This window comes from Papio anubis, chromosome 4 (assembly GCF_008728515.1).
Source record: "Papio anubis isolate 15944 chromosome 4, Panubis1.0, whole genome shotgun sequence".
In the NCBI taxonomy this organism is placed as follows: Eukaryota; Metazoa; Chordata; class Mammalia; order Primates; family Cercopithecidae; genus Papio; species Papio anubis.
The window spans coordinates 177,348,688-177,370,371 of NC_044979.1; the positions used below are offsets into that span (position 1 = coordinate 177,348,688).

General features: G+C 46.2%; 1 protein-coding gene across 5 annotated transcripts in view; it reads right to left on the bottom strand.

Annotated features, from left to right (window-relative positions):
• Positions 1-21,684, bottom strand: part of C2CD2 (C2 calcium dependent domain containing 2) — a 70,840-nt gene that overhangs the window by 21,013 nt on the left and 28,143 nt on the right. For 3 of the 5 annotated variants that reach the window (XM_031665757.1, XM_031665759.1, XM_031665761.1), the window contains 8 exons: positions 16,850-16,963; positions 12,763-12,867; positions 12,024-12,146; positions 8,509-8,632; positions 6,537-6,645; positions 3,665-3,729; positions 1,703-1,827; positions 1,044-1,218 (listed from right to left, as the gene is read on the bottom strand). In XM_031665757.1, coding sequence (XP_031521617.1) covers positions 1,044-1,218; positions 1,703-1,827; positions 3,665-3,729; positions 6,537-6,645; positions 8,509-8,632; positions 12,024-12,146; positions 12,763-12,867; positions 16,850-16,963 — 940 coding nt within the window. The remainder of the gene's footprint in view (positions 1-1,043; positions 1,219-1,702; positions 1,828-3,664; positions 3,730-6,536; positions 6,646-8,508; positions 8,633-12,023; positions 12,147-12,762; positions 12,868-16,849; positions 16,964-21,684) is intronic. The other 2 variants (XM_031665758.1, XM_031665760.1) reach the window with 2 other exon arrangements.

The following is a 21,684-nucleotide window of genomic DNA, read 5'->3' on the forward strand; positions in this document are numbered from 1 at the left end:
AAGGCAAAGTTTAATGAAAGCCATTTTGAACGGAGGAAAGGCAAGAGTGGTGTCTGGAGTCCAGGTTGAAATAAAATTTCAGAAACATTTTAACTAAGCTAGAATTTCCCATTCTATTTGGCATCCCTGAACTGTGCCAACTCATGTATTCTGGGAGGATGATGCTTTTGCACAAGTAGAGATGCACTGTGAATTGTGAGAAATAAAGCATACACTTACACAGAAATTTCTGTCTCCAAGGCAGTGGCTGTGGAGACAGGTACAGAATTCAGCCGGATCTCAAATGATAGCCTGTCAAGCCTTCTAACAAACGATTTTTAACAGAAGAAAGTCTACAAAGCCAACTCACTTTGAATTTTTCAAGAAAAAAGTGTGTGCTGTCCCCACATACAGGTAATAGAGTTCGTGTTTTGTTGTGTTTTGTTTTGTTTTTGAGAGGGAGTTTCGCTCTTGTTGACCAGGCTGGAGTGCAATGGCGTGATCTCGGCTCATTGCAACCTCCACCTCCTGGGTTCAAGCGATTCTCCTGCCTCAGCCTCCAGAGTAGCTGTGACTACATGCATGCGCCACCAAACCCAGCTAATTTTGTATTTTTAGTAGAGATGGGGTTTCACCGTGTTTGTCAGGCTGGTCTCAAACTCCTGACCTCAGGTGATCTATGCACCTCAGCCTCCCAAAGTGCTGGGATTACAGGCATGAGCCACCGCGCCCGGCCCTATAATAGAGTTCTTAATTTAACTTAGTTGGAGTTACACCTAAGTGTAACTATTTATACTATCTGGATTTTAGCTTCAGAATACACCATGGGACTCAAACCTCGTTTCAGCTTATTGCATACATGTTTGGCAGAAGAAAAAGATAACTGTCGTCCAACAACAACAAAAAACGAAGCACAAGTGTGGCCAATCAGCACCCTTCCTGTGCTGTGAGATTTTCCTAACACTCAGTGCTGCAGGCTCCAGGACTCCGCAGTCTATGGAGGCAAGGTGGTTACAGGCAGGCGCCACGCACAGAGTTCCTCAACTGTGTTCCTGTTGTCTCACCGGAGCTCAGTGGGGACGCCCTCCCCACGTCGACACGAGGCTTGGTCTTCACGGCAGTGACAGTAGTGACCACAGTCCCACAGGGCATCACCATGCGGTCCTTTTCGATTTTTGCAGCAGGAACAGGGGGAGGGATGGGCCAGGATTTCAATTCCCCAGGTTCTATGTAAGAGAACTGCAGAGAAGACGCGTTACTTGTTTCTGGTTTTGTGGAAACTGCACAGGCTGATCAGCCACATAACGCTGCCTTCTTGTGAAACAACCATAATTCCTTCCCTTAAGGTCACTTAGCATTTCCAATTAACCTGGATATTCCCAGAAAGGACACAGACCCCACTTTACACACAGCCGGCTCAACACATAATGATGGCAACAGAATAGAAGCCGGAGAACCAAGCAAAATTTTCAAAGGCCTCTTTGGGGTAGGCCTGTAAAATGGCATCCTGAAAAGTCATCGCCTCCAGCAGACAACTCAACTGTACAGTGGACAGAGCATGCTCTGTTTGAGTGTAGTCCTGTGTACAATGAAAGAGCACCTCCTCTTAGGGGAGGTCTTATTTCACACAGAAGCAGGAGTGAGACTCTGCAGACATAAGTGAAGACGCTCCTTAGGTAAGTGCCCCAAGATGGAACCAGCCGCCATGGGAGCCTCGTCCTACCTCTGCCGTGACCGAGCCCAGCACCGAGCTGCCGCACGCAGACCCGCTGGTCAGCATGAAGCTCTGTGGCCCAGAAGGCTGCTTCTTAAACAAATCCAAAGGAACTGTCGCCGTCGCCAGCAGACCTGAAAAGACAGGAGACAGGCAAGGGGTGCCGCTGATGTTTCCACGGGGTTCCGTGAGAACAGAAAGGCCCACATGCCCAGCAGCCGGAACACGCTCCTCACGTGCCTCTGGCACACTCGAAAGTGATCACATTTCAGAACGTTTTAAAAATGTCAGTGTCATATAAGACAAAGGCTGTCGAAACGCTGCAGGACAGAGGATGCTAAAGCAATAGGACAGTCAGACAATGCCCAGCCCTGTGCCGGAGTGGAAAGGTCACTGCTCTGAAGGGCATCATGGGGTCATCCAGTGACAAAAACTGGAAAATGGGCATAAGTTAAGGAATTGCAGCAATGTAAATTCAGGAAGCTGATAACTGTACTGTGGACACAGAAGAGAGTATCTCCATTCCTAGGAAAATACACACTAAAGAAATTGAGGACAAAGGGCCGAGATGCATATAATTTATCCTCGTGTGTGTGTGTGTGTGTGTGTGTGTGTGTGTGTAAAAAGGAAATGAGTATGGCGGGGAGAGACCAGGAGTGAGTACAAATAGTAAAGGAAACTGGGCAAATGTTAAGGATACATGAGTTTGAGTAAAGGTTATGTGGCTGCTCTTTGTATTGTTTTTGTAAAGTTCGACATTTCATAGATTCCATCAGGCCAGGCTGGAATGAAATTTGAGTGAGGCCAGCAGGAGTGGGGACCCAGGAATGGGGTCAGAAGTTGACCTCTCTCCAGGTGACCAGCACCCCCACGCTGTGCGGGTCCCCAGCCTGCGGAATGCCTCTCTCAGAATTATCTCATGGGCATCCCAGTTTTCTTGGGACTCCAAAATCAAGGAAGTCACCTCAGGATTCTTGCTATAACAACTAGGATATAAAACTAGTTAATTGGGAGAAATAACGACCTTCTCACTTTAGGAGGTAACCAAATGGCTTGATTTTATTGCTGGATAAGCTGGGCAAGTGCTTCCCAATTTTGGTATGTTTATGGGGAGAGTTTTACAATCTAAGAAAATATTTATATCTTTAAAAACCTAACAAATATTGTAACTACTGATTTGGAGACGCACACATACAGGCCCATGTTCATTTTAGTGTTTTAGTGACTTTACCTCTAATTGTTGCTTTCTTGTGTACAAATCGTTAAGTTCCATTTAAACCTCTGTAGTTTATTTTATAAGGAAAAACTCAATGAAATGGATACAGGCAGTAGAATGGGGATGAAAAAGTTCTGGAGATAGATGGGGGTGATGGTTGCACAACAATGTGAGTGTAGTGACTGCCCCTGAACGATGTACTTAGAAATGGTTAAGATGATACATTTTACGTTGTTTATCTTACTACAGTTACGTTGTCTATCTTACTACAGTTACGTTGTCTATCTTACTACAGTTACGTTGTCTATCTTATCAAGAAGATGCAATGTTCATCTTTACTACAGTTACGTTGTCTATCTTACTACAGTTACGTTGTTTATCTTACTACAGTTACGTTGTTTATCTTACTACAGTTAAAAGGCTTTGTTTTTGCTTTTGTTTTCCAGAAAAGGAGGTCTCTTGCGGCAAGGAGGGTTCAGAACTACTTCTCTATGCCAAGAATTGTTGCATAAAATATTTTGGATTTTTTTTTTAAACAAACAAACAAAAAATCCAGTTGAACATTTCCCCAAAATGTATGACCTTATTAATAACTCAAATTGCCTTTCGACCAAAACGTCCCATGGGAAAACCGAAGCCATTTAAAGGAGGGGATCACCGTCCTCTGCTGGATCTCCCACTGCCCTTTCCCGAGGCCCAGGTCACGCAGTGGACGACCTTTCCAGAGGGCAGGGCCTCTGTCCTCCTCAACCCACCTTCTGAGGGTCGCCCAGCCTCTGAAATCTGCAGGTGTAACTCCTTCGACTTGGCATTCAACTCGCTTTGGAAGAGAAAAAAGTTATGAGTCCTTTATTCTTTTTATGAAATATAGCACTTTTTCTGATTATAGAAAGGAACACAAAGATGTCAATATTTAACAAACTACCAAGACATATAACCAAAAATAGGAAAGAGTATCTGCAACCTCCCCGTTCGGAAACAGCTACCGTTAATATTCAGGGACTAGCCTTCCAGAGCAGTCAACAGGATGTTCTGTGATGACAGTGACAGACCAGCTGTCAAATGCGGTAGCCACAGAGCATTGGAGAGGTGGCCAGTGCAAGCTGATGAACTGAACGTCATTTTAAAAAATTTCCGTTAACTTAAATTCAAAGAGACACACGTGGCCAGTCGCTGCCATACTGAAAGCACAGCTATATAATGACCTAAAGACAAAACACAGAACACAACATACCTCCCTCCTCCTTTGCAACCCGTTTATTTTCTTTAAAAAGGCATTAAAAAAAAAAAGTAGAGATGAAGTCTTGCTATGTTGCCCAGGCTGATCTCAGACTCCTGAGCTCAAGCCATCCTCCCGCCTTGGCCTCCCAAAGTGCTGGGATTACAGGAGTGAGCCACTGCGCCCAGCCTGTAATCTATTCTTTTAACTGAAAATTTTGTGGATGTCTTTCTGTGTAACTACAGAGCAACATCATGTTTGACGGGCCTCTAGTATTCTGCTCTTTGGCCTTAGGAGATTTTATTTGGCCAACTCTTCAATAACCAATGCTTCTTAACGTGTTGGTGGTCCCCAGTATTTCATAACCATATACAAGCTGAGAGGCACATTCTTATGCATATATCTTTGCACGCCGTGTGATTATTTCCTCAGGAAAACTCTAATTGCCTGTCAAATGGCATGTGCACTTGAGAGGTGTTTTTTTTATTTAGGTCGACTGATGGCATCCAGAATGCTTATTCCCAGTGACACTTCCAATGCCATTATCACTCTCTTATTCTCCACCAAGCTGTTAGGTACAAAAATGACCTCTCTCTTTTGCCGAAGTGTGCATGACTTTATGCTATTTCTGAACATCTTTTCAGAAGTTTATGGCCATCGGTAGCTCTGGCTTTTGTATTTCCAGTTCAGGAATTTTGCTCAGTTTTCTAAGGCAGCTGTCATCTTTTCCATTCATGATTTATAAAAGCTCTTTATATATATATATATATATATACATACACACGGGAAATTTCCTTCCATTACTTTTTCTAATTGTTCATTTTTTAAGGATTAGATTGTGATTGATTTTAATACCTTGGTACTCAGCTAATTCATTAAATGATTATGTCTATTAGGTTTTTAAATATTCATTTCTACGTTATATCCATTATTCTTTCTAATACTTTGGGTTGATTTTCTTGCATAGTCCTGATATGCAGTCATATCATCTCCAAACAATGACCGGTCTTGCCTCTTCCTTTCCGGTATTTGTGTATGGTTTTTTTTCCTTATCTAATTGCATTAACCAATACTTCTAGAACAAAACAATAGGCATCCTTCTCTTGATTTTAGTGAGTCTGCTTCTGGTATTTACCATTTATAGTGATTTTAAAAATCTTATTAAAGAAATCTCCATAAATTTTGCTCTAATTAAGTTTTTAAAAATTAAGAATGGGTATTAAATGTCACTGAATGTCTTTTGGACATATGTAGAGAAAATACGTTTATTTTCTCCTTTGATCTAGTGACATGATGAACACCATTAATAGACCTCCTTATGTGAAAGCACACTTACATCCTTACATTCCGGGTATGAACACAGCTGGTTTTATTTTTCATGTGCTGTTAGATTCTGTTTGATAATATTTTATTTATGATTCTTACACCATTATTTATGTGCATGGCCTACATTTTTCCCTGTCTCTAATTTTTTTTTTTGGAGATGGAGTCTCACTTTGTTGCTCAGGCTGGGGTGCAGTGGTACAATTTCAGCTCCCTGCAACCTCCGAATCCCAGGCTCAAGCCATTCTCCTGCCTCGGCCTCCCGTGTAGCTATGATTATAGGCACCTGCCACCATGCCTAATTTTTGTATTTTTAGTAGAGACAGGGTTTCATTCACCATGTTGGCCAGGTTGATCTTGAACTCCTGACCTCAAGTGATCCACCCACCTCAGCCTCCCAAAGTACTGGGATTACATGTGTGAGCTACTGTGCCTGGCCATTTTTTTTTTTTTTTTTTTGAGACAAGGTATCTCTCTGTCACCCAGGCTGGAATGCAGTGGCACAACCACAGCTCACTGCAGCCTCGATCTTCCAGGCTCAAGCGATCCTCCTACGTCAGCCTCCCAAATAGCTAGGAGTACCACAGGCAAGGCAAGGACCACCATGCCCGGTTAATGTTTTTTAAACTTTTAGTAGAGAAGAGGTCCTGCTATGTTGTTCGGGCTGGTCTTCAACTCCTGGGCTCAAGCGATCCTCCCGTCTCTGCCTCCCAAACAGCTGGGATTACAGGCATGAGCCTCTGCGCCCAGCCCCTTTTTCTATTTTGTTTTTTAGGTTCTGGATTCAGTCAGAGGCTCCCTCCCTTTCCACGATGGATGATGTGTGTGTCTCTAAGAGACCCAACAATGGCTTCCTCTCCTCATATCAGGGCAGGAGGAGAAAACTGACTCTAAGAGCTGCCTTTAAAACGAAACCCATGCTTGACCTAAAGCTACCTTTAAGAAGCTTAAGACGTCATTTGTTGTTAACTGTTTTGGTTTAGTGTTTTAGCCTCAACGGTGCTGCAGAATGATCTCAGGATTTAGCGCTCCTGAACAGACACGACCGTGGACACGCAGGCCCACGATAACCCGGCCGGACTCACAAGGTGAATTCCTCTTCCCACGTGAGGTCCGTAGTGTTTTTCGTCAGGGTGCTGGAGAACTTCTGAACGGGATCGTTCAGCTGCACGACGCACACTGCGTTAACGTGGCCTGTAATTAAATAGAAGGGCATCGTGTTGGCGTTTATTTTTATATACTTTTTATTTATTTATTTTTTGAGATGGAGTCTCACTCTGTCGCCCAGGCTGGAGTGCAGTGGCGCAATCTCAGCTCACTGCAAGCTCCACCTCCCGGGTTCAAGGGATTCTCCTGCCTCAGCCTCCCAAGTATCTGGGATTATAGGCGCGCATCTCCACGCTCAGCTAATTTTTGTATTTTTAGTAGAGACGGGGTTTCACTATGTTGGCCAGGCTGGTCTCAAACTCCTGACTTCGTGATCCACCCGCCTCGGCCTCCCAAAGTGCTGGGATTACAGGTGTGAGCCACCGCACCCGGCATTATTTTTATTTTTTAAATTGCATGAAGACATTGTATGCATAGAAAAAAAGGCTAAATTAAATGGCTAAGGTCGAGGCTTACCCACTTCAGAGACTGGAAATTCTTTCATTCCATTTTCAAATGCTCATAGCACCAACCTTTATTGGAGTTAAAGAATTTTTTCCTACATTTGATATCAACAGCCCTGGGCTGACCCCAAGTGCCTCGCCCCCTCCGTCAGTGCTGGCCACAGGCATGGGCTCCCAGGGGGACCCTCCCCGAGAGGCAGCACCATTATATACAGAGGCATGGTCCCCACTTTTAGACAAGACTAACGGTTTGCCAAAGCCCGAACATCAGTTCGTGTTGACTCCTAAATTTGGAAATATACCTCACAGAGTTCCCATTTCCCAACTTACACCAGACAGGTGCGGTACCTGATACTAGCCGGGGTATCTGATCCAGGTAGTAGGACATGTCCCTAGTGAACAGCTGTTTCTGCTTTGAGACAATGCTTCTCCCTGCAGCACCAAGCCCCTAACACACTGTGGAATCAGTAATTGCTAGAATGTGTGGACGCTGGACCATGCTGCAGCAGGGTGAAGCAGCCTCCAGACGTTCGCTACTGAGCTTTCACAGTCACTCTTCAACAGAAGACTCAGACCCAGACGTGGGGACATCCAGCAGAGGGAGGCACAGGGCCTGGCCTCAGGGCAGGTGCGTGTGGGAGCTGGGACCCCAACCCTGACCGACCGAGTCCAGCAAGCCCACTTTTAGCCACTAAGCAGTACAGGCTGAAAGAAAGGGCAACATGCAGGCACTTTTACCAAAAAAAAAAATCCTCGACAGCTAGCTCTGCACAGTCTCGGCTGCTAGATGTGGCCCGTTTGTGCTTTTGGAACCGGAGGAAGTCCCTCGCAAATAAAGATAAGTCATCTTTAACACACTCAGGCAATACAATTCACTCCTGTTCTTGGCAAAACGGAGTCGCGGAGTAAAGAGGTGGCCTGTCTCGAGTGACTCTGTGTCTGGGGCCTCAACAATGATTCAGAACCACCCAGAAGGGGTTATCCGTTCTGTGTTGCTTGTCTTGGCTCCAACAGCAGCCATGGTCTCCCAGCATGGGAGTCCCGAGTGTGGCCGAAGTCATCTGATGCTCATCAACTCCCTACATCCCCCTTCACCCACTTTCTAAGAAAGCAGAAGCTTAACACATACATACGGGTTCAACAGTTTAAAAATAAAAAAAGGAAAGAAAAGATAAAAAAGACAGGACAATTCCAGACAAATGAAAAAGGCCAAATCAATTATATTCCTCTCTCCCCTCGGCCTTCACACGTGCAGAAACAGGATTGGATTTTTTACCATCTCTTGTTCCCGTTACATTTTCAGGTGCTTTCTGCAACCATGGCAGGGCTCCCACCGCACCCCCACAGGAGGATGCCACCAGAGAATCCAAGCCCCCCCAGAGCCCCTGACTCTGCTCAGGGGCAGGAACAGCCCCTCCAGGCAGGCCAGGCTCCCACTGTCACCCACCTGAGGCACCAGGCTCGCTGAGCAGCAAGGCGCCGATGTTCCTCACCAGTAGCTTTAGCTCGTGAGCCCTTGGAGGTTTCGGAGGACAGGATTCCTGAGCAGTAGAGGGGGCACACTGTAAGTTCTGAAAAAATAAAAAGCACTTTATTTTTGGTCTTTGTGGGGAGACTGAGGACCAAGGAAGTAGCCACTGGACTCCTGTTATCGGGGGTGGTGGCAGTGGGGTGTCTACAGGAAAACCTGCACAGGGAATCCGAGCTCTGGGGTCTGCTCTGGGGCGCCAGTGAGCCATCGCCATCCTCCTGCTGGGAGCATTTTCTATCCTAAATACAGCAAGCACAAGTAGCAATGCATTCATCCACAGACAGGGTTCCCAAAACTCACCACAGGGGAAGATGGAGCTCGCTTTGCCATGGGTCTAAACTATCTGACCCGGGCAGGTGCTTAAGAGTGTGAGGACCTCTTCTGCCGGCTGCAGGCACTCACGGCCTGCTAGCACAGAGCAGGACACCAGCCAGATGGGAACGGCCAGGGCCGTCAGCCCACACCCATTTCCCACCTCCACACAGAGTACAACGTCCACATGAGGAATGTCTATGCACACCCTAGCACTGCACAGGTGAGAGGACAGGTGAAGGGACAGGTGAGGGGCACAGGAGAGGGGACGAGGGGACAGGTGAGGGGCACAGGTGAGGGGACAGAGGCAGGGGCAGCTGGGACCAGCTTCCACTACCTCACATCTTCCAACAGGCACCAGGGCGTTTCCAACAGAAAGCACCCCCAAATCTGGAAGAGCCCAGCTTCAAACCAGCATTTCCCAAACCGGGTTCCACCTGTCACCCACTGCCAAGAGTGTTCTTTTTTTTTTTTTTTTTTTTGAGGCGGAGTCTTGCTCTGTTGTCCAGGCTGCAGTGCAGTGGTGCGATCTCAGTTCACTGCAACCTCCACCTCCTGGGTGCAAGCAATTCTCCTGCCCCAGCCTCCTGAGTAGCTGGGATTACAGGCGCCCGCCACCACACCCAGCTAATTCTTTTTGTATTTCTAGTAGAGGCGGGGTTTCACCATGTTGGCCAGGCTGATCTCGAAATCTCGACCTCACGATCCGCACGCCTCAGCCTCCCAAAGTGCTGGGATTACAGGCATGAGCCACCACGTCTGGCCAAGAGTGTTCTTTTAAAAGAGGCTCTGTTTGTTGCAAGCATTCAGGGACCCAGACGGGCTTCTCGGAGGTGGCGCCAGCCCCCATGCTGTGAGAAGTTTTCAGGCAGAGACCTGGGTGCTGATTCGACTGAGCACTTCTTCAGGGGAACGTCTCCTAATGTCTCAAGAGACACACGTACTCTTTCCCACCCGGAAACACTGTTCTGAGCCGGGCACTTCCCAAATGTGAGCTGAGGGTGCTACAGCCGCAGACGGAATTGCCGAAGTCCCTGAAATCCAAGGGCGCGAGCACTGGGGACAGAGCAATCTACTTGTCTGGGACAGAGATGAAATCTTTTCTTTTTCAATTGCTGAGGGTGATGGTTAACGGCATGTGTCGACTTGACTGGGCCATGGGGTGCCCAGATATTTGGTCCGACATGATTCTGGGTGTGACTGTGAGTGTGTTTCTGGATGAGATTAACATTTAACTTGGCACACGTAGTGATCAGATTCTCCTCCCTCACGTGGGTGGGCCTCATCCAGTCAGTTGGAGGCGCAATGGAACAAAAAGGCTGAGTAAAAGGAAACTCCTCTTCCTCACTGCTTGAGCTGGGAAAGGGGCCTTTTCCTGCCTTCAGACTTGGACTGAAACAGTGACTCTTCATGGGTCTTGAACCCACTGGCCTTTGGACTGGAACGTACACCACGGGCTCTTTTGGGTCTCAGGGCTTCAGACTGAAACTAGAATTATCCCACAGACTCTCCTGGGGCTGCAGCTTGCCAAATGCAGATCTCGGAACTTGTCAGCCTTCATAATTGTGTGAGCTGATCACACACACACACATACACACACTCCCATTGGTTCTGTTTCTCTGGAAAATCTTGACCAATATAACATATATATATATGCTATTTTGATTAAATAAAATGTACAAATTTATGGAAAAGCATGATTGAAGTTATGATCTTCTGGGTCCTATTATTTTTTAAATTCATGGATTCCAAAAATATACGACTGTTTTATGAAGTTGCATACATTTTGACATTAAAAGTTGATTGTCATATTCAGCACAGTCACCTCTGATGTGAAATAAGCTACTGTGACAGAATTACGCTGAAAGGGACAGCACTGGGACTCTCCTCTCACCTCCCAAGAAGCACGGGCTGGTCCCCTCCATTTGGAGAGGCTGAGTGCCCCCAGGCCTCAGGCCCCTGGGAAGCCCCTCAGACATCCGTACCCCTCCTGTTCTGCCCTGCTGGCCCGGTGCCCCTTCTGCATATTGCAGGCTTTGGGAGGGTGATGGTGCTTCCTTATACTCTTGTGACCCCCACAGCCAGGGCTTAGCACCAAACACTGCCATCAGCTGATATCTGTTCAGTGAAACAAAGTCTTCAGACTCTACTGACAGCTGTTGACGTCTGCAGACCAAGGACCGACATCATATAAGAATTTATATTTTCAAACTGACTTCACCAAGAGCTAGATAATAAAGATGGACATTATAATAAAGACATATTTTATCATGCTATATAAAACCACTGCCAAAAAATATATTTTTTAAACTTCAGGGACTATAAGTGCCTGTTTCACATAGTCATGATAAAAAGATCAGCATATGACCAAGAGAACGCACCTTAAACAAAGGATTATTGATGTGTTATTTAGGCCCATGAAGTTGACCAGGGCAAATGCTCTGGATAAGAATTTAACCAGAAAAGTGAGTAGCACCCTAATCAGATGGTACAGGGGGGCTCCAGCATGAGGGGGGAGGCAGGTGATACGGAAAAGGGGGTCACACAGATGAGACTAGCCTCCTTTATCGTGCACCCCCAAAGGACACAGACCTCCAAGAGGCAGGAGCTGTTGCAGGCAGGACCAGGGCAGCAGGCCGGCCTAGGCTAAACTATCTCTGTCTATCCCACCCACCTGGCCCTGCTTGCTTCTGGGGCAATGTTCTCAACACTGGCTGCTTTCCCAGGTACCTTGGTCCTGGAAGGATGAGGTCTAGGGCTCTGAATGGACAGGGAAATGTCAGGGGGTTTTTTGGTTTTGTTTTGTTTTGTTTTTTTGAGGTGAAGTCTTGCTCCGTTGTCCAGGCTGGAGTGCAATGGTGCGATCTCAGCTCACTGCAACCTCCGCCTCCTGGGTGCAAGTGATTCTCCTTCCTCTTCATGAAGCTTTGCAGCCCCCTGCTCCGAACCCAAGGCTTTAGCCTACACCCACCATCATTATCTCCAGCAAGCACCTGAGCCATCTTGGCTCTACCATGGGAGGTGGAGGAATGCTGGAAATGCACACAGATTCTCCAAGAGAGGCGGGCCATGGTGCCTGACGGGGTTCAGATGCAGCCACAGCACCCAGATGGGTTTACCTGAGCTTCCTTTACATTCGTGGGCTTGATGATCAGAACCACTGATGGAGAGGCAGAACCAACCAAATGCTTCAAGATGTCCTTGAGAGTGTCAGACATTGCACTTGTCTCAGCCACCGGGTCCTAGTGAAAGAGGAGAAAGTTGACAAATCGACTTTGCAAGCCCATTCCCTGTTCCCAACCTCCTGTCTTCGGGTGACTAAAACCATGCAAAGCAGGAAGGAAGGAAATACCTTCAGATTTTAGCTCTGTCCTTGCAAAAACTGTGGAAAGAAGAGGCCCTGCCCTTGGAAGCAGCCTTCGGACTCAGCTCAAGTTACGAGTACAGCGCCCTCACCACGGGAAACAGCGCCTGATCACCAGATACGGCAGAGCATGGAGCGGGTACCTACACTGTCATTATCCTTGGCTGCATATGCTAAAATCATCCAGCCAATCAAACCCGCATCTGGGGTGGGGCAGGGAAGGCTTCAGGGTTTTTTTAAGTGGCCAGGTGACTCCAGGTGCAGCTCAGGTGGGAGCCCTGCATTCAATCCATCAAAGCCATCCCCCGCAGGCCCTGCCATGCCAAAGGGACCATCCACATCCAGACAGGCCCAAGCCAGCCCCAGAAGGGGTGGCTGGGGATAGGGAAGGAGGCCACCAACACCAGCCATGCACTCAGTTCCCCGCCACAGGCTGTCCTAACACACGTGTGTTCTCACGCCAATGGAAGAATCACAAAAACTTACGGACTGACCTCCCCCAGTGCTTTGGGCTGGATATTAACGGCCATTTCCGGCACACTGATGAAGGACCAGCTAATCTGGAGGTCCTCTCTCTTCTCTTTCATGTGGAACTCCAGCTATTAAAAAACAAGTTATTAGAGGGCTACTCTTTCCACCAAAGCCTTAGTGTGCATGTGTGTGTGTGCATGTGACTGTGTATGTGAACACGTGTGCATGTGTGTATGTGAGCATGTGCATGTGCATGTATGTGAGCATGTGTGCATGTGTGCGTGTATGAGCATGTGTGTACATGTGTGCACACATATGTGAACATGTTTCCATGTAAGCATGCGAGTGTGTGTGTGCGTGTGCGTGTATGTGTGAGTGTGCATGTGTGTGCATGTGTGAGTGTGCATGTATGAGCGTGTGTGCATGTGAGTGTGAGTGTGCATGTGTGAGTGGGCGTGTGTGTGGATGTGCGTGTGTGCGTGTATGGGTGTATGTGCATGTGTGAGTGCATGTCTGTGTGTGTGTGAGTGCATATATGTGCATGTGTGAGCACGTGTGTGCATGTGAGTGTGAGTGTGCATGTGTGAGTGGACGTGTGTGTGCATGTGCATGTGTGCGTGTGTCACGTGCAGCAATGCGTAATGTGGTGTAACATAGTGTGCATGTGTGTGCATGTATGCCCCGGAGTGTGGCGTGGAACTGTGCGTGTAAGCATGTATGCCTGTGTGTGCATGTGTGTGCATGTGTGCGTGAGTGTGCATGTGTGTATGTATATGCGTACCTGCTCATCTATTCATGTATTTTCATAGAAAACTGCTTAGCTTTCCATTTGGCATACTATGTGCTTTCAAAATGGACAGCAGGACCCCAAACTCCCTTTACCCCCTTCCCTTCCTGCCCCTTCACTGGCCTCAACCTACCCCTCAAAGAGGAACCTCAGCATTGGTTGCCAACAACTAGATGTCATCAAAGCCCTGCAGTCTATTTAACGTAGTTTGCTGGGCCTTGCATCTCTTCTTCTGGGAGTGTCCCCAAGGCATAAAGGAGAGAGGAGTGAGAGAAGGGTCCAGGGCACCTCATTCTAATCCTGGGCGCGGGCTCCCCTGCCCCACACTCACACAGCCCTGAAGATTGTGCCACACAAAGGCCTCTTTACTGTCTCTTGCCGGGGCCACCACAGCAGCCTCTAACTGGACTCCAATCTCTAAGGATGCCTCATCCCATCCTGTCCATTTGGGAGACAGAACAGTGGCCCCCAAAGATGTCCACACCCTAATCCCTGGAACTTGTGACTGTGGGACCCTACAGGGCACAGGAGACTCGGCAGGTGCAACAGGGGAAGGACCTCAAGATGGGGAGATGACCCTGGGTCCTTCCAAAGAGCCCAGTGGAAACACGTGAGTCCTGAAGAGCGGGGGAGCGTGGGAGAAGAGGGGCCAGGGCATATGAAGTGAGGACTGTAGGCATCCCTGCTGGTGTGGAAGTGGAGGAAGGCACCCTGAGCTGGAAAATGGGGTGCCTCAAGGAGCCAGAAATGGCCCTCCACTGACAGCCAACAAGAAAATGGAACTCAATCCTGTAATCCCCTGGAATGAAATTCTACCAAAAACCCCCAAAGCAATGAACAGACTCCCCTGTGACTGCCACTAGGCAGGCAGCCCTGACAGCTTCTGGATTTGCACCTGGCCGGACACCTGGCCTCCTTTATGATGGCATCACCAGTCTGTGCTGTTTTAAACTGTTCACGGTCATTTGTTTCCACAGCCATAGAAAGCTACTATTGCGTCCTTTATTCTTCAGCTAGATGTTCCATCCAAAGCAAAAGTCTCAACTTTGCACATCTCCATCCCTTCCCCGCTCCTAAACAAAAGGGAAGAACGACTTTAGACTATCTGAGTACGTGGACTCTCACCTTGGCTAGAAGCAGGGTAAGAGAAAAAGGATGACTTTTACTTCATAACCGTCTCCAACCTGCCTTCCTTGTTTGGTAATTCTGGAAAAAATTAGGTAATTCTAGGGGAAAAGTGCACTTTAATTGTTTTGACACAGACAGCTGAGTCGAGGGAGACCACTCTTGCATCTCTGGTCAGAGGAACATCAGAGAAGCGGGAACGCCTCCTGCCACCAGCATCAATTACTTACCAATCTCTAGCAGCTGCCTCTGCGCTGAGAGGTAATCCACATACCAGTTTCTAACTGTGTTAACAGATCAAAGATACAACTGTGTTCCTTCTGTGTGAGCTGCTTAAAATGGCATGAATGCTTTGATATAATAAACACAATGTCAGAAATGACATTTCTTCATTTGTGTTTGTGATCCTCTCTGGACTCAGTCAGTTCCAAAACATGCATCATATATTGGGTAAATATGACCCAGACGTTGAAGGTTATTTTCTAACCACATTGTCCAAATCATCTGGGGGATGCAGGAGAGCATGAACACCTCGCGAATCCATGGTGCCAACCTTTCACCTCTGCAGTTCTCTCAAAGTGGGTGCTGCTGGGGTGGGGCTGAGGAACTGGGAGGGGGGATTTCAGAAAAAAGCCACGTAGGTAGCCAGGAAATCTTGTGAGTGCTGGCTATTTAAAACTATGCCTTTGTAGGAAAAGCATACGAGATGTCATCTTCCCTTGCGACTGGGAATTCTGCATGACTTGAGCTCATCCCCCAAATTAGGTGCTAAGTCCAAGGACACAGGGGATGAAACAGGGCATTGAACTGGCAGTGACCCTTGAAACCAGTCCAGACAACTGCAATTTTTAAATACCAGCTAAATAGGAACTCTGGTGACTATCTGGCCGGATGTGAGAGATGCACAAGCTCTCTGATGAATTGGCCATCCAAAGTGTCACTAGGCTTACTGTAATTACTAGAGATCCGTAAGTCTCTCTATATAAAATGATAGAGATATGTATAATTATATGTATGTCTTTATTATTATAAGCCTATTATTAAAACATGGAATGATGGTAATACTAATGTACCCTAGAACTTAAATAAAAAATAAAAATAAAAATAAATACTTTCCCAGATTCCAAGTCAAACCTGCTAGCTTTATAAGATACCATTGTCAGGCTTGATCATAAACCAGAGAAAAGGAATGAGAACCTAGGAAGGGAAAGGTGGGATGGAAGAATGAGAAAAGTAGAGAAAGGAATGGCAGAAATGCAAGGAAGGCAAAGGAAGAGAGAAAAGAAAAAAAAGCATCCAGGATATTGACAAAACTGACTCTGGGAATTCTTTGAATGGTGATGGATGCTACAAAGTGCCTCTTTTCATTATGAAATGAAACTTCCTAGGAACTCATCACCAAAACAATTCAAGCTTAAGTACATATTTTCAAATGAACTATTTTTTTTGCATCTCTCTATATATTATCTATTTCTCACAACTTATCACTGCAGAATAATGTCTTATTTCCTAATTATTTAATGTTTATTGATTTTATTTCTCCAGTGAGAATATACATTTGAGCATTTTTTTCTTATGTCCATCATAATGCCCAAAATAATACCTAATAATGAATAGTATACAATTATCTGAGTCATTTATATCTAGTTTTGTTCCCTTATTCAATTGATAAACATGTTAAGTATTTATAGAGTGACAAGAGCTAAGGATACAGAGGTGAATATGGTAGACCAGATTTCTAAAAATAATAATAATAATAATGGGGGGGGGGATTCTTTTTAAATCGACCTTGTCAGAAACTGAAAAGAGGAATGCCCCACCGCCACCGCTCAGCTGTGTTTCCAAGCTGCAACCAGTGCCAGATTCGGAACCAGAACCACTTTTCTCATCTCAGATGCCACCTGCCTTATCATATCCGTCAACAACACCCCACCTTGTTCAAATGCCCGAAAGAGTCAACCCCTGAGTTTATTATAAATGTATGTGTGCGTGTGTAGTGTGTGTGTGTAATGTGTAGTGTGTGTGTATGATCATTTCCTACACATAAAATCCTATATGGAAGCTTACAGTTTGAAAATTATGACATGAATGATAATAAAAACATGAATGTTACAGCCCGTGACTCACACCATGCTCACTCTTCACATTTCTGAGAACTGTGACAGGTCTCATAACTTGCAAAATCTACACATCTTTACCTGTAAATGGAACGGGGAGAGCCGCACGTTGTACAGCCGGCATCCAGCACCTGAGGCAGGCTTCTCGCTGACCAAGAACTGAATAGCCTGGCCCACCACCTGACAGACCACCACCTGGAGGAGGCACAGGTAAGGGAGAAAACTGTATCTAAAACAAAGGACAGCACATACATAGGCATCTTTTTTTTTTTCCTTTTTTTTTTTTTTTTTTTTTGAGACAAGGTCTCGCTATGTCGCCCAGGCTGGAGTGCAGTGGTGTGATCTCGGCTCATACCTCCCCAGCTCAGGAGATCTTCTCACCTCAGCCTCCTGAGTACATGGAACTACAGGGGTGTGCCCCCATACCCACCTACTTTTTGTATTTTTTTTTTTTGTAAAGATGGGGTCTACCTAGGCTGGTTTCGAACTCCTGGGCTCAAGCAATCTTCCCACCTTGGCCTCCCAAAGTGCTGGGATTACAGGTATGAGCCACTGTTCTCAGATGCCGCAGGCATCTTTTTTTGTTTTGAGACAGAGTCTTACTCTGTCACCCAGGCTGAAGTGCAGTAGAGCAATCTCGGCTCACTGCAACCTCCGCCTCCCTGGTTCAAGCGATTCTTCCACCTCAGCCTCCCAAGTAGCTGGGATTACAGGTGCATACCACCATGGCCAGCTAATTTTTGTATTTTTAGTAGAGACAAAGTTTCACCATGTTGACTAGGTCGGTCTCGAACTCCTGACCTCAGCCTACCCACCTCAGCCTCCCAAAGTGCTGGGATTACAGGTGTGAGCCACCACGCCCGGCCTAGGCATCTTTATATCAAAATAATCTGGACTTTATATGTTAGCAAGGATACAAATTTAGAATTTCAAAGTTGGATAAATATTCAGATTAACATCTTTTCTATAATGTAGTAGTTTGAAAACTAGAACAATATTTCAAATATTTGCTTCCTGATGACTTTCTTAGGATCCAAAGTCTTGACCAAATCTAGTTATCATGTGCTTTCCACATATAATGCAGTTTTTTTCCTTTTTTTTTTGGAGACGGAGTTTGACTCTGTCGCCCAGGCTGGAATGCAGTGGCGCAATCTCAGCTCACTGCAACCTCCCAGGTTCAAGTGATTCTCCTGCCTCAGCCTCCCGATTAACTGGGATTACAGGCGCATGCCACCACTCCTGGCTAATTTTTTGTATTTTTAGTAGAGACGGGGTTTCACCGTGTTAGCCAGGATGGTCTCGATCTCCTGACCTCGTGATCCACCCGTCTCAGCCTTCCAAAGTGCTGGGATTACAGGCATGAGCCACTGTACCCGGCCAACAAAGTCTTTTGCTTTAAATATCATCTTGTTCTGTTTCTCCACAATAGCTGATTTTTAATTCCCCAAATGTTTCCACATTCATACACAGTCAAAGCCATTAGCCATCTTTTTTGGCTAAAAATGAGTCTTAAAAAGAAAGCAAGTTATAGATGTTAAAAGTAAAAAAAGTCTTCTTACATTACCCAGAACACAAGGGGTTGCTTTCACCTAAATAATTTTGACACTATCATGGTTTTCAAAAAGGTAGGAGTCATTGGAAAAACATACAAAGTATCAAACAATTATAAAATTATGCAGTCATACCAAAACTAGAATTATAAAATGAGCTCATTCAAGAACCTGTCAGAGAAAGATAATAACATCAGGAATAAACCAAACTGTGGCTTCCTGACATAAATCATAAATCATACAGTATTAAGAGGCGTGATTTTCACAGCTACTATGGCACAGCGGGAGATCCAGTTTCTGCCACAGATTCCTCTACAGAAGCTGATCTAGAATGAGAGGTCAGACCCCTCCCCACTCCCCTCCCGGGGGCAGAGGGCCAAGCAGACACATGTGGGATAATTACCAGGCCAGTTGCCAGGTGTGCACTGGCCAGGAGGGCAGGGGACGCTGGGGCACACTGGGCTGGACCATAGGGCAGGTACAAGGGGGTTCCATAGGTGGCCAGTGTTTGGCCAAAAAGCAAAGCTATCAGGAGCTGAGGGTAAGTCAGACTGACCTCCTCATTCCTAAAAGAACCACTGACTCCATCCACTGCAGGGAGTCACTGGACAGGAAGAGAAAATTCTTTAATTCTCTGGTGGATTTATCAGAATCTAAAATACCAAATGGAAAGATTATCAAAATAATTACTCGGTCGGGGCCTGCTATTCCCCCAAGTTCAGGGCTAGGACATACTTTCTCATCTGCTGAATCCTGGCCGCAGCAAAGTCCTGGATCCAGCTCTTCCCACCACTGGCCCACTCCACTCTGGAACAAAAACGGAACCTGAGCATTGAGGCCCTGGCAGGGGTCAACATCCAGTGTCCACAACCAAATCCCTCAATGCCACAGAGCTAGAAAAAGAAAATCCCGGCTTCTCTCAACATTGGCAGAAAGTCACACGATTCTTTCTACCGGTTCTTATAACACCATGTTCAGAAGACTGATTCACATGAGTTAATTACATATTTCCATCATCTCCAGAGTTCACAAAGGGCCAGAACAAAAAAATGTTTGTATAAGAAATGTCGTCTCTTCATGTTAAAAATAAATGATCTATAAACAGTCCTTTTTGGAGGAACATGCTTTGTGGCCAGATGAGTTACACGCACCAATGGCACGACACTGAGAAAATTCCCTGTCCTTGGTCTCAACAGCCCACGCCTTTTACTGCTTAAAGTAAAAAATAAAAAATAAAAATAAATTTTAAAACCCGACACTGACTCTGAGCACTGCATGATTCCTTTGGAGTCTTCTCTACTAAGCTAATCAACTTTGTACCAAGAAAACAGACTTAGCGCCTCAACCCAAGCAAGAATGAATTTCATTTCCCTTCGTATCCAGTTCTGCAGAAAGTTTCCCACCACCCATTCCCTAATACATAGAGAACCAAGCACTTGATTAAAAGCAAGCAAATAAATTAGTAGATAAAAGAACTTTAAAACTTCTAGAATGCAGGACTCCACAGCTCATAAGTAATCACTCAAGCCCCATCACTAAACTAGTATAATCTCTACATTCTACTCTAGGACAGAATGTGTGACACCTTTTCATAGTGACACCCTGGCATGTCTTCCCCAGCCGTAGGGCTTCCCTACCCTCTCAATAAAACCTGGAGTGTAGACCAAGTCTTTCTTGGCCTCCCCTCAGAGTTTGGCTAGGAAAGTTCATTAAAGAAACAATCTGAGCTGAGTGTGGTGGCTCACGCCTGTAATCTCAGTGCTTTGGGAGGCTAAGGCAGGAGGACTGCTTGACTCCAGGAGTTCAAGACTAGCCTGGGCAACATAGCAAGACCCCATCTCTTAAAAAAAATTAGCCAAGCATGGTGGTGTGCACACGTAGTCCCAGCTACTCAGAAGGGTAAAGTGAGAGGATCACTTGAGCCCAAGGGTTTGAAGCTGCAGTGAGCCGTGATTGTGCCATTGCATTCCAGCAGAAACATTCTGAACCTGCCTCAAATTTTTACATGGCCAAACAAAATACTGCTCCTGCTGCACTTGGAGGGACAACCATTAGGACCAAATCCTCTTCCAGGGCCAGCCCCTGCCTCTGTCACCCTAACAAATAATGCCCCATTTGCCAAATGGACAGGGACAAAATGGAGAGGAGATTTTAAAAACAAGTAATCTTCTTTTAGCGTATTAAGGTGTTATCCACAATGGGGATTAAATTCTCCCAACCCATGCCAACAGTGGCAAGGCCCCCACGGACCGAGAGGGGTTCCTCGCATCACAGCAGAAGGCAGGATCACCTGACACAGGTAAGCAGCTCCTCCTCACTAGTTAGCCTTCCTAAGTGGCCAGATGTCAAGGGTTAACATCTACCTAAATACCCACGAGTGGGTAGAGACTCTGATCTTGACCCTAGAGTCTCCCTCCCCCAATCAGCCATGGTCGTGAGAGCCTCTTCTTAACTTTCCAAGTGAGCTCTGCGGGGAATCCCAGTTCTATGGAACTGACAGACTGGGCCCTAAGTGTTTCCCTCTGAAACAGTCTGCTGTTAGTACAGGATTTTAAAAAGTTAAATAGAACAATTATCTAGCATGGGCGGCAGTGACAGTGAACTCCTCTGAGGACAGGAGTAAACCCCCAGCCCCAGGGCAGAACTCCACAGAGCCCAGGTCTGCATCCGCAGGAGGGAGCTCCCTTGACAACAACCAACCATCCCCCAACCTGCATTTTTTTGAGAATTTTTTTCCCCCAAACAAGCAAAGATTATTTACATAAAGCATTTCAAAATCAAGCAACAGAAGGGTGAACTTTGTTTTCCAAATAAACAACTTCCTCTCTGCATAAGTGACAGTGTTTTTCGGAAAGGGGGCTATTGGCGGTAAGTCAGGGTCTCCACGTGGAAAGCCCGAGAGGGGACTCATGGTTGGCAGGTGAGAGTTGGGTCGGGGAGCCCTGGGTAGCAGCTGGAAGCGCCACGGGGAGGAGAAAGCAAGACTGAAGGCTGAAGAGCAGGCTGAGCGGGGAGGCCTTCACTCACCTTCTCTGCTCTCTCCAGCCTCAACACCTTGACCTCATGTAGTTACATACCTATGCAAATAGCGCTTATCTGGAAACTACTCCTTTGTTTAGACTTGGGGCCAAAACATTCCAGGCACAGTTACTCCAAATTTCGCAATTGTTCACCAACAAGAGAGCCCCTGAGTCTTCAGATCTCACTGTGTCCTTTCACTTTCCTTTTCAATTAAGCTTCTTGAACAGCTTCCTCTGCTCCTTCTCTTAGAACACTCTAGAGAACTGGAAATCAGGTAATTACTTTTGTCTCCAAAGAAACCAGCAATGCAGCTGAGAACATGTATCCAGAAGGTTTATATACTTG